Source organism: Lathyrus oleraceus, chromosome 6, assembly GCF_024323335.1.
Source record: "Lathyrus oleraceus cultivar Zhongwan6 chromosome 6, CAAS_Psat_ZW6_1.0, whole genome shotgun sequence".
Classification (NCBI taxonomy): domain Eukaryota; kingdom Viridiplantae; phylum Streptophyta; class Magnoliopsida; order Fabales; family Fabaceae; genus Lathyrus; species Lathyrus oleraceus.
Window position 1 is genome coordinate 448,437,563 of NC_066584.1, and position 22,916 is coordinate 448,460,478.

Genomic DNA, 22,916 nt, shown 5'->3' on the forward strand with positions numbered 1-22,916 from the left:
CCAGGCTGAAGAAGAAGACATTGATGACTCTGAAAAGGAAGATTCTGACGATGAGGAAGAATTATCCCTTTTAACCAGAAGAGTAAAACAACTCTGGAGAAAAAGGAATAATAACTTCAGAAAACGAAGATCCAAAGGAGATCGATTAGAACCATCTTCAAAAGGTAAATCTAACAAAGATGTAACTTGTTATGAATGTAAAGAAACATGTCATTACAGAAAAGAATGTCCCAAGTTGAAGAAAGAAAGCTCCAGAAAAGAGAACTTCAAGAAAAATTCCTTCAAAACCAAAAAGGGACTGATGGCTACCTGGGACGACACTGGATCTAACTCATCAGAATCAGACTCTGATGAATAGGAAAATGTGGCACTCATGGCTACCACCTCCAAGAATACTTCATATGGAGAATCTGAATCCGAAGAGGTATTTTCTAATCTTTCTCGATCTGACCTTGAATCATGTCTATCTGAAACTCTAAACTCATATCAGAAACTTAAACAAAAATTTAAAGCTTTAAAAGAAGTGCTTGCAGAAACTCTCGAAGAATGTGGTAAACTTAAGATAACAGTTTCAGACCTGAAAGATGAAAACCGAACTTTGACATTAGAAAGAGATTCCACAAATAAACAATGTTTAAAACTTGAAGAAGCGTTATCTCAAGCTCCACAAACTTCAAACACAGTAATTTATGAATATGAAAATTCCTTTCAAAAGTTTCTAAAGAATGGGATAGAGAGAAGCAGAATGGCATTCATGATTTATGAGGTCATTCAGAATAATAGAAGAGGAATTGGGTATGATCCTAGTGAAGATAAAACTTTTACTAATGACCAACCTAAATCTCCATTTTCTTATCACTATACACATACACAAGCACAACGCTTTGATAATGCTAGAAAACCCAAAGTGTTAAGAAACTCTGGGAAAACTAATCACAAAGGACCCAAAAGATTCTGGGTACCAAAGGATAAGATTGTTTATGTTGCAGATATCTTATGCAGCAGAGTTAAAACACCAGTCATGGTACCTGGACTCTGGATGCTCGCGACACATGACCAGAAGAAAGTATATGTTCCAAAACCTAGAACTTGAAGATGCTGGATTCGTAGGTTTCAGAGGAAACCAGAAAGGAAGGATCAGAGGCTCCGGAACTATTGGTAATGGTACTCTTCCCTCTATATCTGATGTTCTCTATGTAGAAGGATTAATGCATAATCTGTTATCAATAAGTCAATTAAGTGATAACAGGTATGACGTAATCTTCAATCAAAAAACTTGTAAAGCAATTAATTAGAACAATTGAACAGTCATATTCACTGGCAAGAGGAAAAACAATATTTTTAAAATAAATCTTTTAGACTTTAAAGAACAAAATGTAAAATGTTTAATGTCTGTTCATGAAGAGCAATGGGTGTGGCATAGACGCTTGGGCCACATTAGCATGAGAAAATTATCTCAGCTAAACAAACTCGACTTAGTCAGAGGTCTACCCAAGCTGAAGTTTTCTTCAGATGCTCTATGTGAAGCATGTCAGAAAGGAAAATTTTCAAAATCATCTTTTAAAAAGAAAAGTATTATTTCTACCTCTAAGCCTTTGGAACTTCTTCACATTGATTTGTTTGGTCCTGTGAAAACAACATCAATCAATGGGAAGAAATATGGACTAGTTATTGTTGATGATTTTAGTCACTGGACATGGGTAAAATTCTTAAAGCACAAGAGTGAGTCTCACTCTGTATTCACTAGCTTCTGTTCCAAAGTGCAAAACGAATTTGACTCTAAAATCATCAGAGTCAGAAGTGATCATGGTGGAGAATTTGAAAATAAATTTTTTGAAGAATTATTTTACTCTAATGGAATATCCCATGATTTCTCCTGCCCTAGAACTCCACAACAAAATGGAGTTGTAGAAAGGAAGAATAGGACACTCCAAGAGATGGCCAGAACCATGATCAATGAAACAAATATGGCTAAGCATTTTTGGGCTGAAGCACTTAATACAACGTGTTATATTCAAAATAGAATCTCCATAAGACCTATTCTGGAGAAGACTCCCTATGAACTGTGTAAAGGAAGAAAACCCAACATTTCTTATTTTCATCCTTTTGGATGCTCTTGCTTTATTCTGAACACTAAAGAACATCTGAACAAGTTTGATTCAAAAGAACAAAAAGGTATTATGTTAGGATACTCAGAACACTCTAAAAGCTACAGAGTATACAACACAAAAACCAAAATTGTGGAAGAATCAATTCACGTCAGATTTGATGATAAGCTTGACCCTGAAAAGTCAAAGCTAGTTGAGAAACTTGCAGATCTGGAGATTACTCTTGCAGGTTCTGACGAGAAGATCAAAGCACCAGAAGCATCTGATATACAAAGTTCATAAGGAACAAAAGCCCCAACGATCCAAAACAAATCAAAAAGCCGCCCCAATATATCTGAAGAATTGATTTTAAGAAACAAGGATGAACCTATCCGAACTAGGTCAACCTTCAAGGTACCTGAAGAAACCCCTCTAGGACTAGTTTCTCTGATCGAGCCTACTTCATATGATGAGGCACTTCAAGATGACGACTGGGTTCTAGCCATGCAAGAAGAGCTAGATCAATTCACAAAGAATGACGTCTGGGATCTTGTTCCTAAACCTAAAGGCACTCACATTATAGGAACCAGATGGGTGTTCAGAAACAAGCTAAATGAGAAAGGCGAAGTCGTCAGAAGCAAAGCTCGACTGGTGGCTCAAGGGTATAGTCAACAAGAAGGCATTGACTACAATGAAACCTTTGCCCCAGTCGCCAGGTTAGAATCTATTCGCTTACTTGTTTCATTTGCTGTAAATCATTCTATCGAATTGTATCAAATGGATGTCAAGAGCGCATTTCTTAATGGCTATATGTCAGAAGAAGTGTATGTCAATCAACCTCCAGGTTTTGAAAATTCAAATTGTCCAAAACATGTTTTTAAACTTAAGAAATCTTTATACGGACTAAAACAAGCTCCCAGAGCTTGGTATGAAAGATTAAGTAATTTTCTTCTGGAACATGATTTTATCAGAGGGAAAGTTGACTCTATACTCTTATGTAAAAACATTAATAATGACCTCATGATATGCCAGATATATGTTGATGACATCATTTTTGGTTCAGTTAACCCCTTTGTATGTCAAGAATTCTCTAAGCTAATGCAGGCAGAATTTGAAATGAGCTTAATGCAAGAACTAAAGTTATTTCTAGGAATTCAAATCAACCAAGCTTCAGAAGCCACCTATGTTCATCAAAGTAAATACATAAAAGACATTCTGAAGAAATTCGAAATGGCGGAATGCAAACTTGCTAAGACACCCATGCACCCAACTTGCATTCTGGAAAAAGAAGAAGTTAGTCAGAAGGGTTGTCAGAAGCTCTATCGTGGTATGATAGGCTCTCTTCTCTATCTGACTGCTACACGTCCTGATATTTTGTTTAGTGTTTGTCTATGTGCCAGATTCCAATCAGATCCTAGAGAGTCTCACTTAACAGCTGTTAAAAGAATACTCAGATATCTGAAAGGAACTCCTAACATGGGCCTCATGTATGAGAAAACATCAGCGTATAGACTATCTGGTTACTGTGATGCAGATTATGCAGGGGACAAAATGGAACGAAAAAGTACATCTGCAAATTATCAGCTCTTGGGAAAGAATCTGATATCCTGGGCCAGCAAAAGACAATCAACCATAGCCTTGTCCACTGCAGAAGCAGAATATATTTCAACATCATTATGCATTACTCAGATGCTCTGGATGAAGAATCAACTAGAGGATCTTCAAATCTTTGAGAGTAACATTCCTATATTTTGTGAAAATACTGCTGCCATTTGTTTAAGTAAGAATCCTATTTTGCACTCCAGAGCTAAGCACATAGAAGTAAAACATCATTTCATTAGAGACTATGTTTAGAAAGGGGTAGTAATGTTCAAATTTATTGATACAAACCATCAATGGGCTGACATCTTTACCAAACCCCTTGTTGAAGATAAATTCTCTTTTATCTTAAAGAATTTGAACATTCAAATTTGTCCTGAATAAAATATTCCTCTGAGATAGCAAAATAAGATTCTATTGTAAACAGTTGGATTTTGTATCTGACTCTGATGCTACTACCAGTTAGAAGTCATCTGAGTTAGAAATCACCAGGAACCAACCCTTTGGTATTCTTGAAGATCAGATAAAGTAACACGTGGAGCATCATGCGTCTGACCTTGGAACTTCTAGACAACTGTCTAGCAGTAATCAAGAAACAGTCTCTTGAGATCTCCTCGAGCAGTATGCTGATTTTGGGATTAGACATCATTTATGAGTTGTAATCATTCTCCCTCTAACGTGCTTACTTGGTTTTGTGCTAAACTCTATTATGTGTGTCATTTTGCATGCACCCTAATTTGGGTATTTAAATGCTTCGCTTCACAATTGCACACTTTTCACTCACAAACACTCTTAACCCTCTTATAAGTTTTCCTCTCTCTCAAGGAATTTCTGCAGTGATAACTCAGTTCTTCAGCGTTCATCTCAAGCTGATCAACATCTTTATGGATTCTCAACAACAGTCTGTGTACAACTTCTCTCAACAAATGAACTCGAATGAGCAAGCTCCCAGTTCAAGTCATCAAAACCCAACAGTCACCGGCATCGTTTCCACCCCCATTTACAAAGAACCTGACATTCTTAATCGTGAGCCTTATCCATCTTGCAACACCATTTGAAAAGTTGGAATTGTTGTGTGAATCGTTGGTGGACTTTGACAACATGAGAAGAAATGGTGTTGACCTCATTGATGAACTGAAGAAGCAAGGGTGGGAAAATTACTTCCAACGTCTCTATGGCCCAGTCTATACAAATCTGGTAAGAGAATTCTGGAGATTCGTTGACGCTGAAGATCACTACATCGTCTCCTACGTTCTGGGAGTTAAGATGGTGATCACAGAAAAATCTATTGCAGCTCTTCTAGGCTTGGAGAAAGCTGGAGGAATACATATTTACAACATCAACCCTAGGGCAAAGTATCTGTCCCATGAAATAAACCCTACAATCTTTCAACAGAGCGCTGAAGGCAAGCATTCCAAGAACAAGGAACTGCATCAGAACCTCCGGGTATGGCTGAAGATCATCTTAGGCACCATCCATCATCGCCCAGCCTCCAACTCCTTAGATTACATCAACACAGACCAGAAGTCCATTCTGTACTGTATTCACAAGAAACAACATGAAGACTAGAAATTACATTCCTCTGGGGAGGCTTATTTCTAATGTACTGATTGAAAGCGGTCTCATGGACCATTTGATACAGTTCAGACTCATGGAAGACGTGATGATAGATACTGGAAGACCTCTGAACGCTCACAATCTGAAGAGCATGGAAATTATCAATCAACTAAGGGTCAAACCAACTTTGCACACCTCCTGAGAAGCTCTTAAAGATCAGAGGAAGATCCCAAATGGACTCTATTTGTTCTCAAAGATCGACCCTCTAGAGGTAGTCATGTACTACTTAGATGATCTGCGCAAACAAGGAGTAGACATCTCAGACTTCACCTTATACTGGTTGCCAGAATTTCCTCCAGATTTCATGAAGAGGACACGAGAACCATCTGAGAAGACAAAGCAGAAAAAGAGAGCAAAGCTGGGAGAATCTTCTGGATCAAGACCTCCAGTACCTATGATTGGATCCCCTGGTAAGTCTGTACCTCTCCCTCCTTCTGTAATAATTAAAGCAATTGCTTTCTCAATCCCTCAACCTTCGCCCATATACACAAACTCTGAAACTCCTCCCTCAACCTCCAGACCATCTAACCAACCTTCTCAAAAATTCAACCTTGCCACCATATCTCTACCTATTTCAGAAGCAGAAATGTTGAATGAAACCACTTCACCTTCCTCGTCATCATCTCCAGAATCCCCACCTTACTACACCCTTTCATCTGACACTGAACCCTCTGACCCTCACTCCCCAACTCTGGCTCAGCTTCAACACCGTGCTATGGCCTCTCAACAGCCAACACAATCTATCCCTGAACCAGAAGTTACCTCTCCACCCACAGAAAACCCTAACACAACCACCTTTGATCCTCCACCATCCGAACCAATCCACTATGAATCACAACCATTGCAACCACAAAACTCTGAAATACCCCAACCAACCACCTCCGCTGACCCACAAACTCCCACACTTAACTTAAGCCCCCCCACTTCTCCACCCCAAGCCTCTGAACCAGAAAGCAACCTACTGACCCTTGAGGAAGCAATAACGTTTTTTCCAAAAGCTTCAGTTGACAAGGTCAAGTCTCTGACCATCAACTCTGGCATCAGTGGTGATCCCTCTGCTGTAAGGACTCACTAGAACAGAGTGATAAGTTGGATGACCGCTGAAGCCTTCAAGCTGAAAGGCCTCTCTGAACAAGTCCGTAACAACTTCATCAAAGACACTGAGCTCAGACTCCAGGAGCGTCTAGCCAGAGAAGCTGAGGAGCGGGCACGAAAAGAAGCTGAAGAGAAAGCAAGGCAAGAAGAACTTCAAAGGATCAAGGAAGCTGAGGCCAAAGCTCTAGATGTTGCTGCTGCTGCTGCTGAAGCTGAGGCAAAAGCCAAAGCTGCCGCTGAAGAAGTAGCTCATCTTGCTGAAGAGTCTGCTTCCAGAGTCAAAAACGATGCATTGACTCAGGGTGAGTCCTCCACCTTCGTCCCTCTGGTACTGAAGACCCTTGAAGAGCTGCAGAAAGAACAACAGGAAGTTCGAGCTAGACTGGACCAACAAGATTCCGTCAATGTCAACATTCAGAACTTACTGACTCAGCTGCTCCAGAGGATGCCTCCTCCTCCAAACCCTTAAGCACCTAGGATTTTCTGTGTTCTTATCTGATTTGCTTATTGTTTTATGCTTCTATGTTCTCTGCATTGTTGGCCTCTGTAATTGCTATCTGTTAATATCAATTTTTTTGCTCATATGTTTTTTTTGCTAAGTCTTTTTTATTCTGACAAAAAGGGGGAGAACTAAAAACAACTCTGATGAAAACATATATAATTCCTGTCAAACTTTACAAACATTATGACTTAAAGATAGGCAAAAAACTGACTAGAAACACCAAACCATGGAAGGTCCGATAAGAACTTCTGAACTCCCAGATCTAACTCAGGAGGAGCTCACTACATATCTGATCTAAAACTCTTCTTTGAAAATGTTTCATCTCTAAATTAAATTGTTTTGTCATCATCAAAAAGGGGGAGATTGTAAGAACAATACTGGTTCTATAATAGATTTCTAAGATTTTGATGATAACAAAGGATGAAACCAAAAATGGCACTCTAACGAGAATTTTTTTAAGTATGCATGACTCTGAACATTCATGCAGGAATCTGAACTTTCACGTTGGACTCTGAACAGTTATGAAGGACTCTGATCACATATCAGATACAAACATATGTCAGATACAAGATAGTAAAGCATCAGACACCTCTGAGAAAGAAAGACAGCAAAAGAACCAAAAGCTCCAACAACTACTGGTCTTAGAATCTGATGATCAAGAAGACTAGCACTCTGAGAAGCTCTGATGAATTCAGACATGATCACCCTCTGAAGAATAACTCCGATACAACAAGACTCTGATGAAGATTCACCAAGTCCCTAAAGAGTAACGGAAATAATTCTCACTATGGAAAGGAAGTATTTTAAGAAATAAGTTAATCAGGGAAACAAAATGGTTATAGCAAGAAACACAGAAATAATGACATTGAGTACTCATCAAAGACCAAGATTTTGTCATCACTCCAACGGTCCTTCTCACTACTATATAAAGGACAGTCTACCTCACTGAGAGACATAACAGCAACGCACAGAAAAGTCATTCATATTCTCTCTCTTTTTTCACGAGTTGCTGCTCTTACGTGAAAACTCATGTTCTAATACTTTGCTATAATACTTGCTTACTCTTAGAAGCATCTTACATTACAAATCTATTTTGTTCAAATTGTTTTTGTTCCTCAAGTGACTCTGCGCAGTCTGTATACTTGAGAGGGATAAGAGATTATTCTCTTAGACAATTGGTTGTGTAAGCTTTCAAGATTAGTGGATTAAGTCCTTTTTGAAGGTGAAATCACCTTGGCCGGGTGGACTGGAGTAGCTTTGTTTTGTAAGTGAACCAGTATAAAATTCTGTGTGTTCTTAATCTTTTAAAAAGCTTTTATTTTTAAAAACAATTCAAACTCCCCTTTCGTGTTTTTCTCACCTTCAGCCTCCTATTCCCCTTTTCGTCCATAACTTAAAAGGTTCCTAGAAATTATATTTGAAAAGAAAAAAAAAACTATTTGAATTCTATTTGATATGAACTTAATTGGCTTTAGAGATAACTAATTGGTATTAGATCAAGATTATTTTAGATTTTTTTGAATAGAGTCCTAGTTACCTTAACTTTATCATGCACCTACTCCTTTAAATTTGCGACAAACAAATGAGTAATCAATAGCCAACCACAAAGAAAATAATAAAAATAATTTATTTCTAAATTTTTTGCTTATTTATTTAATCCCAATACATATTTAGTTGGTTAATAAAAGAGTAATTAAAATAAATCAAATATATAAGTAAGGAAAGAAGAAAAAAATATATTTTGGATTCATATTATTGTTGATCATTGTTTAGATGTTGATTAGTATTAATGTTATAAAAGGTAAGAAAATCAAAACAAAAATAAGAACAGGCCCAATGGCCCAATTTCGCAAGCAGCAGTAACATATGCAGGGGTGTATGCAGCAAAATGTAGGAGCTTGGCCTTTAAAATGGGCCACAAAGGCCCATTAAACCTTAAAGGTTCCGCCTGCCCATCGAGTTGGGTCGGAGGCCCACGGTAACAATCCTGGCCAGTAAATGGATTTGTAAGTACAAGGCAAAGAGGGATGTGGCGTTTCTACTCGTTTCACTAAAAAATGGTACATACAGCTGCTATGATGTGGTAGCATGCAATGTGCGTTGGGAACCATAAACAAAGATGTTTGCCCGAAGAAAAAAAATGTTCAAACTCTAAGAAGGAAAACAGAACGGTCCAGTAGGATCTTTCTCACACTCTAATCAAGGCAATTTTCAATATTAAAATAGACATAAATGACATTGAAAAGACAAGTGTATCATTTGAAATCAATTAACATTGGATATTTTAATTAAAGCACATAAAGGCCAAAATGAAACTTTCATTTATCAGGATAAATCCCTCCTCTTCATTCATATTTCTAACTTCCGCTCTCTCTCTTTCTACTCCTATTATCCATTCCCCATGGCCTCGTCTGAGCGATGCGGTGGCTGGCGGTAGCGATGTCGTCTTTCCCGACGGCCAACCACCACCAAACTCAAACTTTCGAACACAAATTCTCCCTTAATTTACCTCCTAAACACTAATCCATGCTTATTTTCTTCTAAATCCCCACCTACTGTTTAGATCGGATCACTAACCTCAACCTTGTCAAACTTAAGGTAACGACTTATTTCTGAGTCAAAAACGATGACCAGAAGTTTACCGAAATGACCAAGACATATTCTCTTTGTCCTTCCTTCGTCCTGCTCGTTAGCTCCTTCCTTCCACTTACATCTATGTGTGGTCTATTTCTTCAGGGATTAACTCAGTTTACTCAGAATTTTAGTGATAAACTCTCAGTCACCGTCTGTATTTTTGAGCTTTAGGTATGGGTTGGTCCGAGATTTCAGCAGGGTAACAATATGGTTTTTTCGGATCGATCTCACAATGATTGGTGGCCTTTATATAGAGCTTTTGGGTACGAGGTTTCTTCATCCTCGCTCTCTATGAGCTGGCGAGTGAATCAAGATTTTTCCGTTAGGGAGAATCTCTCACAGATTTTGCATGATCCCTTCAAACGGAAGTGGTCCCAAAATGAAGGTATTAAGAATAAGGTTTTATTTGTAGTGGACGAAACAGCTACGTGGTGCGGTGAGATTTTTCTTTACTGCAGTAGAAATTTTAACTTAATTTTTTTTATCTTCTATTTTCAGTCATAGTCTGGTAACTGGTAATTCTTATCTTGGCAGTTTATTCTTCCTGGAGTTTGTCTACTATCATTGGTCATGGTTATGCGCACAACATCGATGCCTCTATTTGACTTAAGGTTTTTCATTTATGGTTTACAAGTGATTTCAAATAATACTCCCAGATTTGTTGGTTTTTCTGAACGTGTGAGTCTTCTGAAGTAAGAAGGTTTCATAAGATCAGAGGTATCCAGTTATAACTTGTTTGGTTAAACAAATATGCTTTGTGGATACTGAACAATTTCACATTAAATATCTATCAATCAGTCTCGAATAGTCGAACGGTTTTAAGATAGTTGTCTTAGAAAATTGAACCATTTATGATATACTGATATGACATAATTGGTGAATAAATCTTTGGATTTGGTAAAATCTTCACGCTTTACCCCCTTGTCAGTTGATAACGTGAAAACATATCGTATTTTTGGCTTTATATGCACTACTTTTTACTCGATTAACACTATTTATTACACAATATTTTATGTTTATTTGCAGGTATTTATCGATTAAAAGGTTTACCGCAAGAAAAACGGAAAATAGCAAAAAGGAAAGAAAAAGGCAACAAAAGAGAAGAAAACAAGGTTTCCAAAGGGATAATGGGTCACCCAAGCAAATGGGCTTGTGGCGCCCATTACCCAAAGGGTGTGGCGCCCGCCACAATGCATCGATACCTAAGATTCAAGATTCAATACCAGTTCTTAAATTGCAATCCAGGTTTGTTATTGTTTACAGTTTTATTTATTTATGCCTTACTGTATGTTTAATTCCTCAATTGCCATGTCTGTCATCGGATCTATGTTCAGCTAAACCTTAGGTATCGGTATGTAAAGACCGTCGAAACCACGGGATTCAATAAATAATTGGTGTTAGTTTTTATTAAAACTTATTTTTCCGATTTTAGTTTCTTATTTTAATCAAACTGTTTTTCGTACAAGAGTACAAAACAAACTAAGGTTACGGTCAACAAGAACGAGAATTTGAGATTTTAACTAGATAGCTGAAACTAGGCATTAATCCTAAACATAGCGAGAGCGCTTTATGATTAATTAGAATTTATTTATATTCAAAAATTACTTTACATTCAAAATGAGACCGCGAGAGCCAAGCATTCTGGTTTAGGAGTATGGTCGGAGTCAATAAAACGAGAGTGTGAGACTAAGTCCTTTCTATATATAATTTCTACTGAAGAATATTTTAAAAAATAAGATTACACCAATTATCTATCGAATCCCCGAGGTTTGATGTATTACATACCGATATCCCCTATATCTCATATCTTTGTTCTATTTACATTATAGCTATTTCTCTTCATCCCTCCAATCTTAGAATAATTATCAGCCTTAGATTTACATAGTAACATTAGACCGCGATACGCTCAATTATTAGTCCTTGTGGGTTCAATAATCTTTAAAACTACGCCATTGGACTGTGCACTTGCAGTCCCGATTCACATAACCATACCTTATTGCGATCAAGTTTTTGACGCCGTTATCGGGGACTAATTTAGTCGATATCGTAACTCTAGTGTTACCTAGTATAAACTAAGGCAAACAATTCTTTTTCCCTTTCTAGATCTGTCGAGTGTATGCCAAGTACTCGCTCTCAAGGCGAGAAATTAAAGCTACAACTCGACGAACCCGAGCGTTATCTTAGATTAGAACACCAGATACGAGCCTTGATACGGGAACATCTATCAAGCTAAATCTTCCTGACCTTAACATTCCTACTTCTGAATATGTTGTTCAACCAGAGATGGCCGAACAAGTGCAAAATCGTCCTCTTAAGTATTATGCAATCCCTTCACAGGATGAACCACTTAACAACATCGCTGCCCCTGCAATCGAAGCCAATAATTTTGAGCTAAAACCTTCACTGTTTTCAGCCGTACAGCAAAACCATTTCTCAGGTAGTCCTACGGAGGACCTGAACCTACACTTGTCAGTATTTTTGCAATACGCAGACACGGTAAAAGCGAATGGTGTCAGCCCAGAAGCTATAAGACTCCGTATTTTCCCATTTTCATTAAGAGATAGAGCTAGAGCTTGGCTCCAGTCTCTACCATCCAACTCTGTCACTACGTGGAACGAGTTAAAGAAAGTCTTGTTAGCTCGATATTTCCCACCTAGTAAGACGATTATGCTAAGAGCCCAAATAAACGGGTTTAAACAAAAGGATAATGAATCCCTTTTTGAAGCTTGGGAGAGATACAAAGACATGATGAGGCTTTGTCCATATCACGGTCTAGAAGAATGGTTGATCATTCACACCTTTTATAAAGATCTCTTGTACAATACAAGATTGACAATAGACGTTGCTGTAGGTGGCACACTGATGGATAAACCATACAACGAGGCCTATCAACTCATCGAAAGTATGGCCCAAAATCATAACCATTGGGGAAGCGAGAGAACCTCTGTAGACAAACCTCAACCGAGGGGTGGTATGTACAAATTAAGCAGTCTTGACCATGTCAATGCCAAGGTAGATGCTCTGACTCAAAAGATAGACAACTTGACCATAACACCAGCAGCCACCGTGGCTGCCGTAGCACCAAACTATGAGATATGTGGAGTTCAAGGGCATACTTCCCTAGAATGTCAACTCTTGACAGGAACCTCCACAAACCAGGTGAACTATGCTCAAGGAAACTCTTACTCAAATACCTATAACCCGGATTGGAAGAACCATCCTAACTTCTCATACAAAAACAATAATGCATTCTATGCCCCTAATCAAGCACCCGCTGTACCCCCAAGATATCATAAAGCTGCCGCAAATACTCAAAATGGTCCTAGGAAATCAAACTTAGAAATAAGGATGGAAAACTTTATAGCTACCCAAGCCCAAACAAATAAGGATTTCCTAAATCAAAACATATACACTAGTGAGCAAATCAAGCAGTTAGCAAACAAGGTAGACACATTAGCCACCCACAATAAAATGTTGGAAATACAAATCTCACAAGTGGCTCAACAACAAGCACTAATGCTGCTCCTGCAGGCACATTTCTTAGACAGCCGCAACCAAACCCGAAAGTTCATGCAAATGCTATTATACTACGAGGTGGGACAGAACTAGACGGACCGACCGACCATAGAACTCAAAACCCATACATGCATCAAGATACAAGTAAGGTAACTGAGAAGGAAGATGAACAACAGGAAGATAAAAACGAAGAGGTCGTAGAGAAAGAAGAACTTTATGTGCCTCCACCACCGTATAAACCCCATATCCCTTATCCTCAAAGACTTGTTAAATCTAAAACTGTAGGGAAATTTAAAAAATTCATAGAGCTTCTGAAATAATTAAATATCATGATACCCTTTACAGAAGCCATAACTCAGATGCCCTCATATGCTAAGTTTCTCAAAGAAATCTTATCTAACAAGAAGAAGATAGAGGATAACGAATCGTTAGACTTACTGTTGAGTGTAGCGCCATAATACAAAACAATATGTCTCCTAATCTGAAAGACCCAAGTAGTTTCTCCATACCCTGTGTAATCGGAAAATTTGTCATCGACAGAGCACTATGCAACTTAGGAGCAAGTATTAGTTTATTGCCCTTGTCCATATGCGAAAGGATAAAAATGGGAGAGCTAAGACCTACGAGGATGTCTGTACAACTTGCAAATCGTTCTGTTAAATTTCTCGTAGGTATGCTAGAAAACATTCTGGTGCGCATAGGACAATTCTATATTCCTACTGATTTTACAATCATGGATATAAAAGAGGATTTCAACATCCCTATCATATTAGGAAGACCATTCCTAGCCACCACTGGAGCTATCATAGATGTTAAGAAAGGTAAGCTAACCTTCGAAGTTGGTGAGGAAAAAGTCGAATTCAGTTTGACGCAATTCCTAAAGCCACCAGCTATAGACGTCACTTGTTATCTACTAGATGTCATCGATGAATGCATAAGAGAGATGGAGAATGAACAAGCATCATACTCTGAAATACTGAAAATTCCAAGGCCTCCTACTCTTGAAGATGAAAACTTAAGTAAGGAATACCAAGATGACAGCCTAAGCGAATGCCTAGTACTAACGCCCGATCATATGCCTTGCCCAAAGAAACCAACCCTAGAACTTAAGACGTTACTCAAAAATCTAAGGTACGAATTCCTAGACACTGAACTTGAGCGACCTATAATCGTAAATGCAGACTTAGGACAGATTGAAACCAAAAAACTCCTACACGTTTTGAGGAAATACCCAACTACTTTAGGCTATAATATCTCATATCTAAAAGGAATAAGCCCTGCCATATGCATGCATTGCATAATGCTAGAGGAAGACAGTAAGACCTCTAAATAAAATCAAAGAAGGATAAATCCCATTATGAGTGATGTAGTAAAGAAAGAAGTGCAAAAGCTATTAGAAGCAGGTATTATCTACCCAATATCTGATAGTCAATGGGTCAGCCCAGTACATGTCGTACCAAAGAAGGGAGGCGTCATAGTTGTTAACAATGAAAAAAGGAGAATCTATAGCACAGAGTGGCTACTGGAAGTAGAATGTGTATTGATTATAGAAAATTAAACAAAGCCACTCTGAAGGATCATTTTCCTTTACCGTTTATCGATCAAATGCTTGACAGATTGGCTAAGCATTCTTATTTCTTCTACCTAGACGGTTATTCGGGATTTTTCCAAATTCCTATTCCACCGACGACCAAGAGAAAATGACCTTCACATGCCCCTATGGTACATTCGCCTACCAACGAATGCCATTCGGAGTACGTAACGCTCCCGCAACATTCCAAAGATGCATGATGGCAATTTTCGCGAATTTCATAGATGACATCATGGAAGTATTCATGGACGATTTCTCTGTATGCGGACAGAGCTTTGAAGGCTGCTTATCGAAGCTTGAAATGGTACTAAAAAGATGCGTAAAAGTGAACCTAGTCCTAAACTGGGAAAAATGCCATTTCATGGTCTGACAAGGAATCGTGCTCGGACACATAGTATCCAACAAGGGGATTGAAGTCAACAAGGCCAAAATAGAAGTTATATAAAACCTCCAGCCTCCGAAAACCATAAGAGAAATACAAAGCTTTTAAGGACACGCCGGTTTCTACCGGCGATTCATTAAAGATTTCTCAAAAATCACCAAACCACTGACTGGCTTATTGATGAAAGACGTTGAATTCATCTTTGACGATAAATTCCTAGCTGCGCTTGAACAACTGAAAACAACTCTTATCACCGCACCTATCATGCAACCACCCGATTGGAGATTACCTTTTCAAATCATGTGTGACGCTAGTGACTATGTTGTAGGCGCAGTCTTAAGACAAAGAAGGGATAAGAAACTTCATGCTACATACTATGCAAGTAGAACTCTAGACTATGCACAGATGAACTATGCCACCACAGAAAAGGAACTTTTAGCCGTTGTGTTCGCTCTGGATAAATTCCGTTCCTACCTAGTAGGAGCAAAGATAATTATTTATACCAACCGTGCTGCAATTAGATACCCGATCAACAAAAAAGATGCAAAACCAAGACTCCTAAGGTGGATCTTACTATTATAAGAGTTTGACCTAGAAATCAAGGATAAAAGAGGCACGGAAAACATCATGGTCGATCACTTGTCAAGAATGGAAGGTATTGGACCTAAACAAGTGCCTATAAACGATGATTTTCCGTACGAAAGACTCATAGCCCGTTTGGAAAGCTATACAGATGAAGATGCATTAACCATAAAGATACCAAAACAAATGAGGTAGTGGAAGCAATTCACACCCAAACCACATTACCATGGTACGCTGACTTCGTCAACTACTTAGCAGCTAGGGTGCTTCCGCCAGACTTGACCTACCAACAAAAGAAAAAATTCTTCCACGATCTTAAACATTATCCTTGGGATGAGCCTCTAGTTTTCAAGAGAGGCACCGACGGCATTTTCCGTCGATGTGTCCCAGAAGATGGGGTAGAAAACATAATTTCCCACTGTCATTCTCTTCCCTATGGAGGACATGCAAGCACCTTGAAGACTTGCGCTAATATCCTGCAAGCCGACCTTTTTTGGCCCACTCTATGGAAAGATGTCTAGATCGCGATCACAAATTGCGACTGGTGTCAACGCACTGGAAACATACGTACACGCGATCAGATGCCACTTAAAGGCATTTTGGAAGTAGAACTCTTCAATGTTTGGGGAATCGATTTTATGGGACCTTTCCCATCCTCTTTTGGTACCAAGTATATCCTTGTTGCGGTCGATTACGTATCAAAATGGATTGAGGCCATTGCCTTTCCAACAAACGACACACGAGTTGTAATTAGAATCTTTAAGTGAATAATCTTCCCTAGATTCGGAATACCGAGACTTGTCATCAGTGATGGTGGCTCCCATTTTATTTCAAGGATTTTTGAAAAGCTATTACTGAAATATGGAGTCTGGCACCGCGTAGCAACACCCTACCACCCACAGACTAGTGGGCAAGTAGAAGTAACAAACCGAGAAATTAAACAAATCTTAGAAAAGACAGTTGCCACCTCTAGGAAAGATTTGTCCACAAAATTACCAGAAACCTTGTGGGCATATAGGACAACTTATAAGACCCCAATAGGAACCACACCTTGTAAGCTAGTTTATCGAAAATCATGTCATTTGCTGGTAGAATTAGAACATAAAGCTCATTGGGCAATTAAGACCCTTAATCTTAATTACACTTCCGCATGCGAAAAAAGAATATTATATATCCACGAACTAGAAGAACTTAGGCTAGATGCGTATGAGAATGCCTGAATCTATGAAGAAAGAACAAAAAATGGCACGACAATTGCATATTAAGGAAAGAGTTTAAGGAAGGCGATTAAGTACTCCTGTTTAACTCCCGCCTCAGACTCTTCCCCGGAAAACTTCGTTCTAGATGGTTCGGTCCCTTCGAAATTACCAATATCTTTTCGAATGGAGCAATATAGATAAAAGGAAAAACAAGTGAACCATTCATAGTAAACGGCCAACGTTTGAAACATTACAACAATAGTGATAACAACGATTTCATTGCAAATCTTAAGCTTACAGAGCCTCACGCTCATTCGAAAGAATAACACCTATCCTATTTTTGTCGAGCTTACAACAATAAACAAAGCGCTTGGTAGGAGACAACCCACACTCTGTCTTTAACTAATTAATTTAATAACAAATTTATAATTGTTACTATTGCTTAATTTTATTTACTTGTTTTCTTCTTTATTTATTTCCCAGAAACTTAATCGATACATTTCTGTATTATTGACCATTACTAACTTAATGCTATTATCTACTTGATTTTATCTAGCTACTGACTATCACAATGCAACAAGTAGATTACATGGATATAATTTTCAGAGGCAGAGCTCAAAGGAGACGTTTTGAGACTCTAGCTCAGAGAGAAATGACATTATCCTTATACCCGGATGAACACACCATGACCAAATTAGGTATAAGAGACAGTGTTATGTTCCTGATTAACCAACTAGGCTGGGACACCTTTGCTATCAAGAGAAAATTTAGTTTCATCACTAGGTTGCCCCTAGAATTCCTAAGCTCCCTAGTGTACCTACCAAACCATGGTATGGGATTTAACAAAGGTCTAATCACCTTTAGGTTGTTTGACAAAGACTACCGCTACATCCACAGAGAAATGGTTGAACTCCTAGGATGTCCTAATGGCCCTGATACCTTTATCATTACCCAGGAAGACATACTTGTGGACAATCAACTAGACCTCTTTTAGGGTAGCATCACTAGAAACAACCATCCCGAGCCAGGCCATATGCAATCAAAGAACATTCATAACCCTGCCATTCGTTACTTTCATAAGATCCTAGCTCACACCTTATTTGGAAAGGAACAGAATAGAACCTTTGTGTCCAAAGACGAACTCTTCATAATGTACTGCACATCACATGCCCAACCTGTCAACGCTGCTACATTTATGATAGCTAATATGTACCATATAGCACATGAAGACTATGGACCAATCTCAGTGGGAGGCTTAGTGACCATGATAGCGCATGCAATGGGACTACATTACCCAGTCGCCAGGGTTATATGACCTATGAACATCGGATTTTGTGTCAACACTGGTATCATTAGGAACCTAGGCCCGGATGTGTTTGAATTCCTCATTAACAACCAACCAGTACACCTGTTTACCCTGCCAGATCCTAGGACGAGTGTACATGACAGGAATAACTGCCTCTATGATTTGGATGGACCACCACCCCAAATCTACGACCACTATGACAATTATCTCTCTGATGCTGAATCACATGCCCCAACTATACCTGTTGCACCTCTCACCGATCATGTTGCGGCCATCGAAGCTGTTTAGACAGATGTCGCCAATCTGAGAGGCGAGCTGAGCACCCTCTGCGTGGAATTCCAGGGCTTTATGGATGTAGTGACAGAGAACCTGGATCATATTTACCAGCACTTCTACTCGTTTGCTCCTCCTACCAGCATTCTCCGTAATGGCTAATTTATTATAGTGTTACCGATTTACTGACTATTATTTTATTTTATTTTCTTATTGGGATTTTATTGTTATTTACTTTTACACATTGGAATTTATTTAATTACTTTATTTTCTTTTATTCCAGTAGACAAATTACTTCATTTTTTCCCGTCTACCCGATTCTTTCATTCGCCAATATTGTGATTAAATTCCATTCCAATGTATCGTGTTTACTATTCCCATACACTATATTATTGGTAAATTAAAAGTTACATGGTCAAAGCAAAATAAAAGCACATGTATGGGAAACCACACTGCATGTGGCGCCTGCCACACATAGTTGTGGCGCCCATGTGAGGGTTGTGGCGCCCGCCACAGGGCCCTAGTGGCACCCGCCACACACAACAAAAGTGGCACAGGCCACTACACAAGCCTGCACGTGCAGATTGTGTACTTTGGTCCATTCAACTCACCTTTATTGTGATGTTCCTTGCATGCAGACAATGCCTTAACACCATTAAACCAATTTCAAAACTCTTGGACCAAGGCATTGACTATGGTAAATGCTATTTATTTACCAATTAATTTCCCAACCATCTTCACCTCTATACAAACCACCCACATTTACCTCAACAAACCACAACTCTCATTTGCAATATTTCTCTCCTCTCTTGCTCTATTCTCATTATATTACACAAGGAGTGTGAAATCCATTATGGCACAGATGAGGGAATATGAAATAGTGTTCAAAAACAGCGAGTCAGGCGAGTTACAAAAGGAGACGTACACGTCTCTAAGCACCATAAAGATGAATCGACAAGGTATGCCGATGAACACTGTTTATATGCCTTAGGAATTCAAGATAGTGTTAACTTTATGCTAGATATTTTAAATTTAAATTATTTTCTATCTCTCAAAGACCCTGTCTATGCTCAACTAACATTAGAATTCCTAAGCTCATTAATTTTCAGTCCCACACCCAACACAAACTGCTCCAGTGGGACTATCCAGTTTCGTTTATTTAACATTGAATACGCCCTTACATTTTCTCAAGTAGCGGACTTTCTACATTTTCCCCATTGGGATGGTGTAGTAAGTGAGGTCCTAGATACCGAGGGTTGGCATCGCGCCTTTCAACCATTTTGGAGGGAAATAATCAGTACATTCACCCATAGTTTTGAGGGAAACAGCGCCACTTTAATTCAAAACCCGGCTATTCGATATTTCTGCCAAATATTGGCGTGCACCATTTTTGGCCGAGGAAATTCTAATAAGGTGAACGAAAAAGAACTCTTTTATATTGTTCGCCACATTTTGCCACAAAAGTTGAATACCGTCCCTTTTATGCTATCTCACATGCAGGTCATTGTCAATGCAAAGCGGGGCCCGATTATTTTTGGAGGTTTAATAACCTCCTTAGCCAGAGTCCTAGGACTCGAAGAAAAATTCTCCAAACTAACCCCACTCCCGCATCATGCCATTAACATTGACATGGCAAGGAGGATGAAACTAGTAAAATGAAGGAGTGACGGTAGATATAATTTAATCATTGCTAATAATGTTTTACAAGACCTTATCCTCCCAAATCCAAATCGCACAAATGTGCGTAACTCAGACAATTTTCGTTATCTCGACGATCCAACGGATAACCAAGTCCCTGCGCACATTCCTACGAATGTCACTGCTGGCGAGGACACCGATGAGGATCACATTCCGGAGCACACAACTCCCGCTACTGACCAGCACACCACACACACTTCATTTGAAAATGTTGTAGGTACATCTTCTAGTTAAAGACCAAGAAAAATGCGGTACCAGCTACTCTTGACGAGATCTATGCTAAACTGTTGCGGCGTAGAGAATTAGACGCTCAGCGAGACCTACAGATCCAAACCATGGGAGCTCAGCAAACTGAAATGATGTAAATCCTGAGCCAAATGCAGCACGACTACGCTTTCAGAACCGAATAAAACATGTCTGGCTTGACCAATGAAATGACAACACTGACAATGCGTGTGGAAGATCTCCAGATCTATACGCCACCTCACCAGCCAGGAAACAATGGACATCCACATACACGTGGCAGAAGGCATCAGTAGTAGAATAAACCATATTCTACCTTTCTTTCCCATCTTATGTCGTTGCATTGGGGACAATGCAAGATTTAAGTATGGGGGAGGAAGCTTTACCGCTTTTTATTTTACCGCTTTCTAGTTAGATTTAAATTATTGTTATTTCTTTTTGTTATTTTATAATTTTTATGGTTATTTTAATTTTTGATAAACTGTCGGTCGAGTTAAATATCAATGTGTTGTCGAGTCTTTATGCATGGTTTCCATTATTTACTTATTCTCCTATTTACTTGAGCCATACAATTTTTTTGCAAAAATCTAGACTTAGAGATACAATGCATATTTTGAAAATTCTGAACTATAAATCAAACTGAGGTTGAATTGTAGGGATTTGGAAAAGCTTTATAAGATCCGTATCACTTTAACACCTTAAATCTCCCAAGTATTAGATTAATTTGAGTACTTGTCATGCCATAGCCTTAACTTCTATCCTTTAATAGTTCCTTAAGTAGTTTATCTAGCATTCAGCATCATCCTAAGCACACACTACGCAAGAAGTCGATGCAAATAAGTGTATGATTTCAGGCTTAAAAGAAGAAAGATTACAAAATGTATGAAAAATGTTGTTCCCTCCAAGTTAGGTGACCCTCACCTGGTCATTTATCCCAACGGTATAACCATCTGCAATTGTTATTTGAGCCAAAGTGCGAAAAAGAAATAAATAAATAAATAATGATGAGATCATAGTCACTAACAGACTCTCTTGCTATGAATGTGAAAGGATAACGGGCTTAATGTGATTGCGCCAGAATGAAAAAGGATAGAAAGAAGGTTCAGTAAGATAGGCTTAGGCATGACAACATGATTCAGATTGGTTTGTATAGAAGGGAGACTTATGGTTGCAACATCGTGATTGTGTGTTCTAACGATATCCTTAGTATGGAAGTAAGTACCTGTTAATACAGTTTTGAACTAGAGTAAAGTTTATAGACTAGAATAACTATCCGAATGCAACTGTGTTTTCTACGAGTCTTGATAATGTATGCTGCAAATATTTTACAAAACTTTTTATTCATGTACGCGGCATTTGCTTGAGGATAAGCAAACATTTAAGTATGAGGGAGTTTGATAACGCGAAAATGTATCGTATTTTTGGCTCTATATGCACTGTTTTTTACTCGGTTAACACTATTTATTACACAATATTTTATGTTTATTTGCAGGTATTTATCAAATAAAAGGTTTATCGCAAGAAAAACGGAAAATAGCAAAAAGGAAATAAAAAGGCAAGAAAAGAGAAGAAAACGATGTTTCCAAAGGGATAATGGGCCACCCAAGCAAATGGGCTTGTGACACCCATTACCTTAAGGGTGTGGCGCCCGCCACAATGCACCAAGAGGGAGGTGGCGCCCGCCACCAACCCTTGAAAAGTGGTGGGTGGTTGCTACAAGAGTGGTGTGCGCCACACATCATGAAACTAGGGTTATGGCAACTGCCACAACCCAGTCTTCCTATTTTTCCTCCACGTTTTCAGCCACGGTTTCCACTAACTTCTGCTACAAATGAGGAATATGGAATGGATATAAAAAGGTCTCTTAGACTCAAACGCAAGCTCTCTCTTTTTCCAGTTTTCAAGTCTACAATTAGTTTTTGTTCTGGTTTATTTTTCATTTAGTTTCTAGGCAGTTTCTTAATATTGTAAATGTGATAGTTTCTCCACATCAGGGACTATTACGGTTTATTATTTTTACGTATTCGAGATTCAATTGTAAGGGGTATTCATTGCCAAAGCCTGCTGAAATTATTTAATCAATGATTCAAGATTCAATTCCAGTTCTTAAATTGCAATCCAGCTTTATTATTATTTACTGTTTTATTTATTTATGTCTTACTGTATGTTTAATTCCCCAATTGCCATGTCTGTCACCGGATCTATGTCCGGCTAAACCTTAGGTATCGGTATGTAAAGACCGTCGAACCGATGGGATTCAATAAATAATTGGTGTTAGTTTTTATTAAAACTCATTTTCCGGTTTTGGTTTCTTATTTTAATCAAACTGTTTTTCGTACGAGAGTACAAAACAAACTAAGGTTACGGTCAACAAGAATGAGAGTTTGAGATTTTAACCAGATAGCTGAAACTAGGCATTAATCCTAAACACAACGAGAGTGCTTTAGGATTAATTAGACTTTATTTATATTCAAAACTTACTTTTATATTCAAAATGAGACTGCGAGAGCCAAGCATTCTAGTTTAGGAGTATGGTCGGAGTCAATAAAACGAGTGTGTGAGACTAAGTTCTTTCGATAAATAATTTCTACT

At 38.5% G+C, this 22,916-nt stretch overlaps 2 protein-coding genes and 1 non-coding gene across 4 annotated transcripts in view; 1 reads left to right on the forward strand and 2 right to left on the reverse strand.

Moving 5' to 3' along the window:
• Window positions 1-9,732, reverse strand: part of LOC127091960 (protein FAR-RED ELONGATED HYPOCOTYL 3) — a 30,641-nt gene extending 20,909 nt beyond the window's left edge. The window contains exon 1 of one of the 2 annotated variants that reach the window (XM_051030711.1): window positions 9,543-9,732. The gene's annotated coding sequence lies outside the window, so the exon portion shown is untranslated. Of the gene's footprint in view, window positions 1-9,531 lie in introns of both variants that reach the window. The other variant, XM_051030713.1, reaches the window with a different exon arrangement.
• On the forward strand, window positions 5,521-10,038 carry LOC127096190 (proline-rich receptor-like protein kinase PERK10). Its single transcript, XM_051034796.1, has 3 exons — window positions 5,521-6,315; window positions 9,706-9,933; window positions 10,033-10,038. Exons 1-3 carry the CDS (start codon window positions 5,521-5,523, stop codon window positions 10,036-10,038), a joined length of 1,029 nt encoding a protein of 342 aa, XP_050890753.1.
• Window positions 10,039-12,201: 2,163 nt separating this feature from the next.
• LOC127099590 (small nucleolar RNA R71) lies at window positions 12,202-12,308 on the reverse strand. Its single transcript, XR_007794076.1, has one exon. It is a non-coding gene; the product is annotated as a small nucleolar RNA R71 (small nucleolar RNA).
• Between the last annotated feature and the right edge of the window lie 10,608 nt (window positions 12,309-22,916).

Coding starts and splice junctions, on each gene's coding strand:
- LOC127096190 (XM_051034796.1), top strand. CDS start 5,521: ATGTACTACTTAGATGATCTGCGCAAACAAGGAGTAGACATCTCAGAC. Junction 6,316..9,705: donor CAAAAGCTTCAGTTGACAAG/GTCAAGTCTCTG, acceptor TTTGAGCTTTAG/GTATGGGTTGGTCCGAGATT.